General features: G+C 46.2%; 1 protein-coding gene across 8 annotated transcripts in view; it reads left to right on the top strand.

Annotated features, from left to right (window-relative positions):
- The window catches only part of GBF1 (golgi brefeldin A resistant guanine nucleotide exchange factor 1), a 217,082-nt gene that overhangs the window by 189,628 nt on the left and 15,394 nt on the right, over positions 1 to 12,060 (top strand). For all 8 annotated transcript variants that reach the window (XM_053307405.1, XM_053307404.1, XM_053307406.1 and 5 more), the window contains exons 34-35: positions 4,187 to 4,337; positions 6,859 to 6,989. In XM_053307405.1, the coding sequence (XP_053163380.1) occupies positions 4,187 to 4,337; positions 6,859 to 6,989 (282 nt within the window). The remainder of the gene's footprint in view (positions 1 to 4,186; positions 4,338 to 6,858; positions 6,990 to 12,060) is intronic.

The raw sequence follows: 12,060 nt of genomic DNA, 5'->3' as shown, positions 1-12,060 counted from the left end.
GATTCATCCATCAGTGGACCTGTTTGTGACCTCAACAAACAAAAAGTGGGCTCGCTTCTGTTCCAGAGCAGGTCACGACCCACTATAATTGAGGAATGCTTTTCAGATGGACTGGTCGCTAGAAACGCCCTACATGCTTCCACCTCAACCCTTAATTGCCAGAGTGGTGGCTCGACTCCTAGCGCACCCAACTCCCTGCATCCTCGTGACGCCATGGTGGCCGAGACAACCATGGTTTCCACAAGTACGCAGACTGTCTGGAAATCTTTACCATCGCTTCCCACCAGAAGCGGACCTCCTCTCGCAGGACAACGGCCTCGTACTCCACCCAGACGTTCTCACTCTCCGTCTGACGGCTTGGCAAATAAACATTTAGATGATATATTGTTGGATCAAAGGAAATTGTCAACCAGGAGAAATTATCACAGCAAATGGCTTTGATTCAAGGCTTATGCAAAATCCCATGGGTTTTTGCCAAAACGGGCCTCCGTTCGTCAAGTACTCCTCTACTTGTCCACTCTTAAATCGCAGGGCTTGGCAAATGTTTCTATCAAAGTTCACCTTGCCGCCCTATCATCCCTTCACGCGGGCTGCGACGGTGTTACTCTCTTCTCACACCCCCTCAGCAAAGCCTTCCTGAAGGGCCTCTCCAATGTCTATCTTCCAATAAGACCGCCGGTGGAACCTTGGAGCCTGTCTTTGGTCCTTTCTTCGCTGACGCAAAAACCCTTCGAACCTCTGGCCTCGACGTCTTTGAAATTGCTATCCTTGAAAACCGCGTTCCTGGTTGCCATCACGACAGCACGTCGGGTGAGTGAGCTCACTGCATTGAGAATTGACTCCCCGTACACTCAATTTCATGAGGACAAGGTACGTATGCGACTGGTTCCTGCTTTTCTGTTGAAAGTAGTTTCCGATTTTCACTTAAATCAGGACATTATTCTACCTACCTTCTTTAGGAACCCACAATCGGCCCTGGAAAGGTCCATGCATTCACTGGACGTTCGTAGAGCCCTCCTATTCTATATGGCTCGTACAAGGGACTTTAGAGCCACCACACGTCTCTTTGTAGCATACCGCGGCGCTACCAAGGGCTCTCCAATTTCTCGTCAAAGATTGTCTAGATGGCTTGTCAACCTCATCGTATTCACGTATGAGATACAGCATAAAGCACCTCTGAAGTCCATCAAAGCCCATTCCACCAGGGCTTATGCTTCATCGTCCGCACACCTCTCAGGGGTAGGCTTCCTGGACATATGCAAAGCAGCTACCTGGTCGTCCAATCTCCCATTTGTCAAGCATTATGCCATAGACGTGCGCTCTGTTGCGGAGGCTAGTTTTGGGAGGAGTGTCCTAAAAAGGGTGTTACAATAGCACTACTGCACCCCCCTCCTTGGGGAGCTTGCTAAACACCCATTCTTTTGGCTCTCGATGGATCTCGATCCAGATAAACAGGTTGCTCACCTGTAACTGATGATCTGGTAGAGATCCGTCGACATCCATAAGACCCTCCCAGCCTACCCCCCTGCAGTAGTGATGCTCCTCTGTGTGCGTGATGCTTACTATACTTACCGTATCTCTTCGTCTCCACTCATGCTGTCCATCTGCGATGATCGTCCTCCTCGGCGGTCATCGAAAGAACTGGGGAACATGGCACCCACCCTCTTAAATAGCACGCGCTGCGTGTTGGCGGGGCTTGGACGCCTCGACAAGCTGAGGCATGGCTACCGCGGGGATTCCTGAGCAGGCGCAGAACCCCCATTCTTATGGATGTCGACGGATCTCTACCAGATCAACAGTTACAGGTGAGCAACCTGTTTTTATTACTTATAAAGCCCTTAATGGCTTGGGTCCAGGCTATTTAAGAGAGCACCTACTTTGTCATAAACACTGCCGCCTGTTACGATCTTCTGGAGAGGTCCAGTTATGGTTGCCACCAGTTCGTTTGGTGGTGACCCAGGACTGGGCTTTCTCTGTGATTGCCCCAGGGCTCTGGAATATGCTCCCTGCTGAAATAAGAGCATCTCAATTTCAGGAAGACCCTCAAGGCTCTCCTGTTCTCAGAAGCTTTTAATTAGAATTAATTTTAAATTTTGTTTTAATAACTGTTTTATACTCTTGTTTTTATTGTGTCTCAGGTATTTTAATCTGTTTTGACTTCTAAATATTATTTTAAATTTTATATACCACCTAGAGATGTACATATCAGGCAGTATAAAAGTATGATAAATAAGGTATGAAGAACTCTGGGCCTATTAGAATAGATCATGAGTAAACAAAGGTAGGTCCTGGTCTAATGTCTGCTAGTTGCTGGGACCTTTATAAGGATGCTGGACTAAATGGGCCTTGGTTTGATTCAGCAAGGTACTACCTCTTTTAAAGCAAAACTGCATAGTCCAGTTCTCTTAGCAGATATTACTTATGTCAACTGTCAAGTGAACTGGAATATGTATAGATTGGTGGAAGGAAAAGGAAAGATTGTGCTGTTGAGTTGGTGTCGACTCCTAGCGATCACATTCCATGTGATTTTCTTGGTAGAATACCGGAGTGGTTTACTAGTGCCTCCTCCCACGCAGGATGAGATGATGCCTTTCAGCACCTCCCTATATCGCTGTTGCCCAATATAGATGCACAGTCTGGGAAGCACACTGGCGGGGATTTGAACAAACAGCCTCTTGCACTCTAGGCAAGCTGCTTCCCTGCTGCGCCACCGCAGCCGATATAGATTGGTGGACCACAGGGGGAAAAGATAAATCGCACAAAATTGGTTAGCCAACCCTTAGGAATGCAGGTATGGCAGAGGAAAGAAGCAGTATGTGTGATGAAAGAGACAGATTAGTGGGAAGAGGCAGAACACTTCCTTCTGTGCTAAATAAAAAGAGTCAAAAGAATAAGAACATAAGAGCAGCCCTGCTGGATCAGGCCCAAGGCCCATCTAGTCCAGCATCCTGTTTCGCACAGTGGCACATCAGATGCCACCGGAAACCACAGGCAGGAGTTGAGGGCATGCCCTCCCTCCTGCTGTCACTCCCCTGCAACTGGTACTCAGAGGCATCCTGCCTTTGAGGCTGGAGGTGGCCTATAGCCTTCCAACTAGAAGCCATTGATAGACCTCTCCTCCATGAAGTTATCCAAACCCTTCTTAAAGCCATTCAGGTTGTTGGCTGTCACCACATCTTGTGGCAGAGAATTCCAAAAGTGGATTATGCGTTGTGTGAAAAAGTACTTCCATTTGTTGGTCCTAGATTTCCCGGGAATCAGTTTCATGGGATGACCCCTGGTTCTAGTGTTATGGGAGAGGGAGAAGAATTTTTCTCTATCCACTTTCTCCATACCATGCATGATTTTATAGACCGCTCTCATGTCTCCCCACAGTCGTCTTTTTTCTAAACTAAAAAGCCCCATGTGTTGTAGTCTTGCCTCATAAGAAAGGTGCTCTAGGCCCCTGATCATCTTGGTTGCCCTTTTCTGCACCTTTTCCAGTTCTCCAATGTCCTTTTTTAGATGTGGTGACCAGAATTGTCCGCAGTACTCCAAGTCTGGCCTCACCATAATTTTGTATAAGGGCATTATAATATTAGCCGTTTTATTTTCAATCCTCTTCTTAATGATCCCTAGCATGGAATTGGCCTTTTTCACAGCTGCCGCACATTGAGTTGACACTATCAACGAGCTGTCCACCATGACCCCAAGATCCCTCTCCTGGTCAGTCACTGACAGCTCAGATACCATCAGCGTATACTTGAAGTTGGGGGTTTTCATCCTAATGTGCATCACTTTACACTTGTCAACACTGAACCGCATTTGCCTACATATTTTTGTGACCCATTGGGGTGTTTGCTATGGGTCCAACTGACTACCCACTCAATACAAAACACATATGATCTTGAAGTAGTAAGATTTGAAAAAGCTGAATCCCCTGATTTGTCTTCCCTAACCAAGATAAGACATTCTGTTGGGACTTCAGAACATGTTCTGAAATGTGTTGGCTTATTCCCACAAGCCTGGGAGATTGCTCTGTTTCCTTTGTCGTATGGTTGTTTTGACACATCCAAGGAGACCAGGGCGTTGCTTCCTCTCCCCCCCACCCGCCTCCTATTCCTCCACCCTGATCATTGTCTGTTCTTGTTTATGGATTAACAGGCCAATAGGTTGCTCATTGTTTTCCTTATTTCTTCAATTGCAGCTGCTGGACCTTATGCATACCCTTCACACAAGGGCTGCTACTATCTACAGCTCTTGGGCAGAGGAGCAGCACCATCTGGAGGCTGCAGGGAAGAAAATTGAAGCAGATTCTCAGACATTATGGGCCAATTGCTGGTGCCCATTGTTGCAAGGTAAAACCAACACATCCTAGCCTACTTGGAGGTAGCAGCCACATTCATCAGAATGAACATGAAGTGTCCAAAGTTAGTCATGCAGTAGCCTTTAGGAAACAGTAGAAATTATTGGTAAGCTGTCTGAGGCTGGTGGGACAAGTGGTGAGATACCACCTGTCTGAAACAAATTAAAGGTAGCTTCAGATGTGTATTTACCGAAAAACGGTAACTCTGGGTTTTTGTGTGTGTGTCATTCATGCACATGCACTTCTGAAGGACTTCACTTATCCTTCGTAAACAGCTTGCTGTGGGCCTTACTGTTTCCCTGTCCTTTTATGCAAGTGTGATTACCGCCTTACCTTTTTTTTGAAGGGGAAGCTGTTGGGGAAAGGTCAAAGAGTGATTTTTCCCCTCCTCCCTCTTTTGCTTTCAGAGTTGTTTTTTTTTTTAAATACCAAAATATGATAACCTTTAATGTTCAGTCCTGAACACGGTGACTTCCCATTGTGTGCCTGATTACATATGGAAAGATGTGGTGCAAGTGTCTCACACAAATACTGGACTGCAGCCTGCAGAATCCTGATCACTGTTCAGGATTATAATGAAGCAAATCGCATCTCCACATGACCAACTGAACAATACTGTGTGAAAAAAGAAAATTTCTTACTGTGAATTCCCATTTCTGTAGACACCCACATGGCATTCCAAAGCCTACAGGATGGCTTTCTCCTCTGGAGCATCAGGTGGGGTCCACATAGGGGAGGTGCTCCCTTCTTATGCATCAAGGGACCATAGCGCTCACTGGAGAAAGATGAGACTGGTTGAGAGAGGAAGAGTCTGTTGCTCCAGTCAGTTGACACTCTTCCATGCATCTATCTTAGATCAGGGCCCCTACATAAAAACAGCCCTGCTGGATCAGGCCGAAAGCCTATCTAGTCTAGCATCCTGTTTCACACAATGACCCATCTGATGCCTCTGAGAAGCCCACAGGCAAGAGGCGAGGGCAGTAATTCTCTCCTGCTGTTGCTCCCCTGCAACTGGTATTTAGAGGCATTTTGCCTCTGTGGCTGGAGGTGGCCTATAGCCACCAGACTAGTAGCCATCAATAGACCTGTCCTCCATGAATTTGTCTAGGTCCTTTTTTAAAGCCATCTAAGCTAGTGACCATCACCAGATCTCATGGTAGAGAATTCCATAGATTAATTGTGTGCTGTGTCAAAAAGTGATTCCTTTTGTTAGTCCTAAATTTCCCGGTCTTTAGTTTCATGGGGTGACCCCTGATTCTAGTGTTGTGAGAGAGGGAGAAAAAGCTATACAATCTCACAAATGCCCCCCTCCCCCAGCTAAAGAAACAGGCACTACAGAGGTTGCTGCCTGATCTGGGAAGGCTGGACTGCACTCAGCCCTAGAAGCTAGAGTATATTCAATAATCAGAGTAGGCAAAGATCCTGCAAGAATGACACTGTATGCCTTACCCACTTGACCAAGTCCTGGCATAAGACCATTAGGACCAACAGCTCTTCCAGAGTAATGGGGTCAGCTGATCCCAAGCCCCAAGCTAGACTGCTAACAAGATCTTGTATCACCTCCTTGTCTGTGACAGAATCTTATATAGCAGCATGTCTAGCACTATGCTGAGGAGTTCTGCACTGGCGACAAGGAAGTCTTTTCCCTGTTGATCACAAAACTGTGATGCTGCAGGCACTCCAGAGTGGTCTTGATGTCCCTAAGATTCTGTTCCCTTGACAATAACTGGATTAAGATGCTGTCCAGATATGGACAGAGATAGATGTTAACAAGTCCACCAGGACCTTGGTGAACTTCCTGGGAGCTGAAGTCAGCCCAGATAGCAGAGGCCAGTATTAGAAGTGGCTGTTCTTGTAATAAAAATGCAGGAACATCCAATGTGTGCTTCTCTGATTGGAGGATGGAGATAGGCCTCTAGCAGGTCTATATAAATGGCAGGCAGTCCCCCTTTGTTTAATCAGCCATAACTGACTACAGAGTCTCTGGAGTGTGTCTCCCTCAGAAATTTGTTGGTTCATTTTAAGGTTCTGTATCACTCGCACATCTCCATTCTGCTTGAGAATCACACAGAGGAATCAGCTCTATTAACCAAATGTCCAATTCACTGGTGGCAGGCTGGAGGAGGAGAAGAGAAACAAACAACTGAGCTCCAGAGGGGAAAAAACAACAACCTGTCGACCATCTCACAAGACAGGGCCAGTCTGGAAGGGCAGGGTGACCCTAGAGAAGGGAAATTGAAAATGGGAGAGAAGCCATCCCAAGGTTTTGAATGCGCTTTGGGAATCTAGGGAGAAAAGTCATTGCTCAGCCATGCCATAGTAGAAGAATTAGGCTCTGTGTCTTCGATGGGTTTGTGCTAGTAGTCATTCTTCTGTTCCATGCTGTTGGCTTGGATACATTTAATGAGCATCTAGCAATTCCATGCCATTGAGGAGGGGATGTGGGTGAGGGAACTTTTAGCTCCCTGTAGGCAACTCGACAGGATGTTTACTTTAACCTGTGTTCTGTGCAGGTATTGCTTGCTTGTGTTGTGATGCACGGCGACAGGTGAGAATGCAGGCCCTGACCTACCTGCAGCGGGCTCTTCTTGTGCATGACCTGCAAGCTCTTGATGCCTTGGAGTGGGAGTCCTGTTTCAATAAGGTACCTATGTATGCCTATATCATCAAGGGTTAGGGTGACATCTCATCTTTCTGGGAAGTGCTATGAGAGGTGGTAGAAGATTAGACATGCCTTGACCCAGATTCCTGGTCAGTCGTGACATACATTGAACTCAGGTAGCTTGCCACCACCTCTTTTCCTCTTTGTTTCTTAGGAAAAGATATGCCTCTTCGGGAGACAAGTAAATTCAGGACAGATTGTTTAAAAGAAAACAAACATGTTATGTTCTCTCACCTTTATGTTTGGAAATGGTTATGTTTGAAATTTGCCTAAATTTAGGCAAATCTAAAGCATGGGTAGGAGAGCTGGTCTTGTGGTAGCAAGCATGACTTGTCCCCTTAGCTAAGCAGAGTCCACCCTGGTTGCATATGAATGGGAGACTTGATGTGTGAGCACTGTAAGATATTCCCTTTAGGGGATGGAGCTGCTCTGGGAATAGCTTCTAGGTTCAAAGTTCCCTCCCTGGCATTTCCAAGATAGGGCTGAGAAAGATTCCTGCTTGCGACCTTGGAGAAGCCACTGCCAGTCTGTGTAGACAATACTGAGCTAGATGGACCTATGGTATCTGACTCAGTATATGGCAGCTTCCTATGTTCCTGTATACTGCACATCATATATGAGGGACTGCAGTTCTTCACGTAGAAGCAAGCTGTATGTCACAGTCAAGAAACTCCCTTTTCAGTGCTGTGGGCTTTGACAAAGAGGGATGGAGGGGGAAAGACTTCTCCAACTTCTAGGAGGCAGTGGTGAATAGAATAGAATTTTTATAGATTAGTCAAATGACGATATCAAACAACTACAAATTTAAGAACAGAGGAAACCTAAAACAATGTTAGATCTTAAAAGAACCACATCAAACCACTGCAAGTTTTAAAACGGCAGAAATACGGCAGATTTAGACCTATTTGAACCATATCAAGGGACCATGGAGCTAAAAACAAGGCGGATGTACAACAGAAAATGTAAACCTAAAGGTGACCGTTATCAAAAGACCATGGGTTTAAAACAAGGTGATAAGATTAAAATATTTGAAATATAAGGATATTTTATAACTAAGAACCATTAAAATGTGATATCAAAAGTGAACATTCACCCTCCCCAGAGATAAGCCCTCACATTTTGGAGTCACCCTAAAAGTCAGACCCAATTGACTCCATTTTGTGTTCTCTTAGCCGAGAGGCCTTAATGGGCCACTCTTTCTGTTACATATTGATTTGTTCCCTGCAGTATAAAAGTCAGATTTGCATTTACATCCCCATATTTCATTTTCTTTAAAAGAGGATCCAAATACTGCTCTCTTACTAATATAAAGTTGCCGTTCAGGGATATAGTGGGCCAGATCTTCCAAGGCAGGTGCCCCACATACAGACCGGCCAAGTTTCACCATTGTATCCATCTGCTCAAAATGCAGCCAAGTGAAAGTTTTCCAGCACTCTATTTTCATATTAAATGTCAGGTGATTTTCCATATGTAAACTTGAGTTTCAAAAGAAGAGCCTGCTGGATCAGTCCCAAGGCCCATCTAGTCCAGCATCCTATTTCACACAGTGGCCCACCAGATGTTGCTGGGAAGCCCACAGACAGGAGCTGAGGGCATGCCCTCTCTCCTGCTGTTACTCCCCTGTAACTGGTATTCAGAGGCATCCTGCCTCTGGTTGGAGGTGACCTATAGTCCTCAGACTAGTAGCCGTTGATAGACCTCTCCTCCATGAAATTATCCAAACTCGTCTTAAAGCCATCCAGGTTGTTGACTGTCACCACTCTTGTGGCAGAGAATACCACAAGTGGATTATGCGTTGTGTGAAAAAGTACTTCCTTTTGTTGGTCCTAAATTTCTTGGCAGTCGATTTCATGGGATGATCTCTGGTTCTAGTGTTGTGCGAGAGGGATAAAAATCTCTCTCTCAACTTTCTCCATACCATGCATGATTTTATAGACTGCTATCATGTCTCCCTACAGTTGTCTTTTTTTAAACTAAAAAGTCAGAGGTGTTGTAGCCTTGCCTCATAAGAAAGGTGCTCTAGGTCCCTGATCATCTTGGTTGCCCTCTTTCTGCACCCTTTCCAGTTTTACATTGTCCTTCTTTAGGTATGGTGACCAGAATTGTACGCTGTATTCCAAGTGTGGCTGCGGCATTGTTTTATATAAAGGCATTATAATATTAGCAGGGTTTTTTTCAATCCCCTAGCATGGAATTGGCCTTTTTCACAGCTGTCGCACATTGCATTAGACCCCAAGATCTCTCTCCTGGTCAGTCACCAACAGCTCAGACCCCGTCAGTGTATATGTGAAGTTGAAGTTTTTTGCCCCAATATGCATCACTTTACACTTGCCAACATTGAATCGCATTTGCCATTTTGGCGCCCACTCCCACAGTTTGGAGAGATCCTTTTGGAGCTCCTCACAATCTGTTTTGGATTTCATTACCCTAAATAGTTTAATTTGGCCACATCACTGCTTACCCCAATTTCTAGATCATTTATGAATAAATTAAAAAGCACCGATCCCAGTACAGATCCCTGGGGGACCCCACTTCTTACTTCCCTATATTGTGAAAACTCTCCATTTATACCTACCCTCCGTTTCCTGTCTTTCAACCAGTTAGCAATCCACACATGTTCTTGTTTCCTTATCCCATGACAGCTAAGTTTTTTCAAGAGTCTTTGATGAGGAGACTCATCAAAGACTGGTCCTATAACACCATGACCTCTTATCCTAGGGAGCTTAACCCATATGATACCTCTCAATGGTGCTATGCCCACATCGAAAACCCTTACAGGCCTTCCCAGTCCCAGCTGGACCAGTGGGACTACCAAAGGCCCCACATAGACCGTTCTCGCTCTCCTCAGTGTGCCTATTTAGGACCTCCTCACAGACCTAAGCAGTCCATGCCACCAGCTACAACTGTGTCCATACAACCTCTGCGTCATCAGTGGGCAAAACTTCACACCATGACTTCAAAACCATACCTGCCACCCTCATCTTCAGATCCAGACGTCCCTCCACGAGACCAGACACAGGCCCCCCTGCTCAACTATCACTCCTCTAAATCTAACTCAGCACCAGGACCCGTTAGAGGCTTCAAAGCGCTGAAGAATCTTCAGATCAGGACACTGAGGAGGAAGGAGATGCCCAGTCATCCCAATTGGATGCCAGATCCCTGGCCTCTTCTTCCATTGACCTCCTAATTGACTCCAAACCAGGTTTTCCTTCAGAGGACTACAAAATCTATGCGGATTACATCTCCCGCATGGCATCTTCCTTTGGCATATCCCTTGCTCAACAAAGCAAGGCTGAACCAGATCCTCTATTTGGCCTCATAGAGGAGGACACACAGGCACCTGCTCCCGATGAACTCTGCCCTCTTGAACATCACCAAGACCTGCTGGTCACAACCATCTTCTCTACCACAATCTACTAAACGTCTAGAAACATTCTACAGGGTGCACATGGAGGATGAACAAGCAGGAAACTTCTTGCAATGCCATCCTACACCTAACTCAGTTGTAGAGGAGTCTTCCATCTCTAAGAACAGGGCCCACTCCACCTCAGCACCTCCAGACAGGGAGGGTAGAAAATGGGACGCATTTGGCAGATGCCTCTACTCCACTTCTGCCCTAAATTTCGGCTAATTACCAGGCTTACAATGCCCATTATAGCCACTTCCTTTGGGAACGCCTAGCCCCTTTTTGGACCACCTGCCTCCAGGCAAAGAGGAACCTGCCAAGACTTTCCTCAAAGAGTCAGCTCAGTTAGTCAAACAGGAGCTCTACTCTGCCAGGCACTTGGCAGAATGCATCTCCAAGATCATGGCCACCTCTAGAGCCGCCTGCCGCCATGCATGGCTTCACTCTTCCAGCCTGGCCTATGATGCCTGATCCCTCATCAAGGAACTGCCCTCTGATGGCAACTCACTATTTAGGGGAAAGATGGATGAAACATTGGAAATGGTCCAATGCCTGTGCAACACAGTTCATTCCATGAGCTACCAACCATCCACCCCTAGGCAACAGCGCTCAACTAGATGGAATCGCAATCAGTCTCACCAGCCTTTTACTCAATACCATCAGTGATCACTCCTTTTGTGCATCCCGGTTTCAGCCGTATGGGAAATGCTCTTCATATAACACACAGCATACACCACCCAATAAGGCCAGACAACCCACTACTTTCACCAAAAAAGATTGACACACACACCCCGGGCAGGTGGGGGACCCACCTATCTCCCTACCTCTCAGCATGGGAGACCATCACATCAGACTCATGGATCCTCACCATAATAAGATTTTGATACATGCTGGAATTTTCATCTATACCCCAATTCAACCAACCTGTCACTACCAAAGCAACCCCCATCTTTCTCGCGGAGGTGACTTGGTTACTCGACAAATAGTTCATAGAACCCCTCTTCACAGGGGTTCCACTCCCCATACTTGACAGTCCCCAAGCACGATGGAGACCTCCATCCGATCTTGGATCTCAGACAACTCAGCTGCTGCATCACCTACTAACGCTTCTGTATGTTCACCATTACAATCATTTTCATTCTCCTCCAAAGAGATTCCTGGTTGGTCTCTCTGGATGTCAAGGATGCATACTATCATGTTACCATCCATCCTCAACATCACCTCTACCTGCGCTTCAAAATTGGGAACACCACCTACCAGTTCAGGGCACTTCACTTCGGCCTAGCATCGGCCCCAAGGGTGTTAACCAAATGCATGGCACCAGTGTTGGCCTTTCTCCAGAAACAAGGCATCCAGATCTTTCTGTCTTTGAACAACTGGCTTTTGGTAGCAGACATCCCTCGGGCCGTTCTACACACCTTCGCCACCACAATTGCTCTCTTGAACAATCTAAGCCTCCAGATCAGTTACAATAAGTCCAAACTGGTACCCACAAAATACATGGAGTTCCTGAGCCTTTTATTCCATTCTGCTCATGCCATGCTTTATCTACCTCAACACTGAATCAAAGCATCTCGAGTGCTCCACCATCGCCACCATGGGGCCCGATTGGTCCAACAACTCCTAGGATACATGGCCTCCACAATA

This window comes from Hemicordylus capensis, chromosome 3, assembly GCF_027244095.1.
Source record: "Hemicordylus capensis ecotype Gifberg chromosome 3, rHemCap1.1.pri, whole genome shotgun sequence".
NCBI lineage: Eukaryota > Metazoa > Chordata > Lepidosauria > Squamata > Cordylidae > Hemicordylus > Hemicordylus capensis.
The sequence above is the reverse complement of the archived record's forward strand: the minus strand, read 5'-3'. Positions and strand labels throughout refer to the sequence as shown.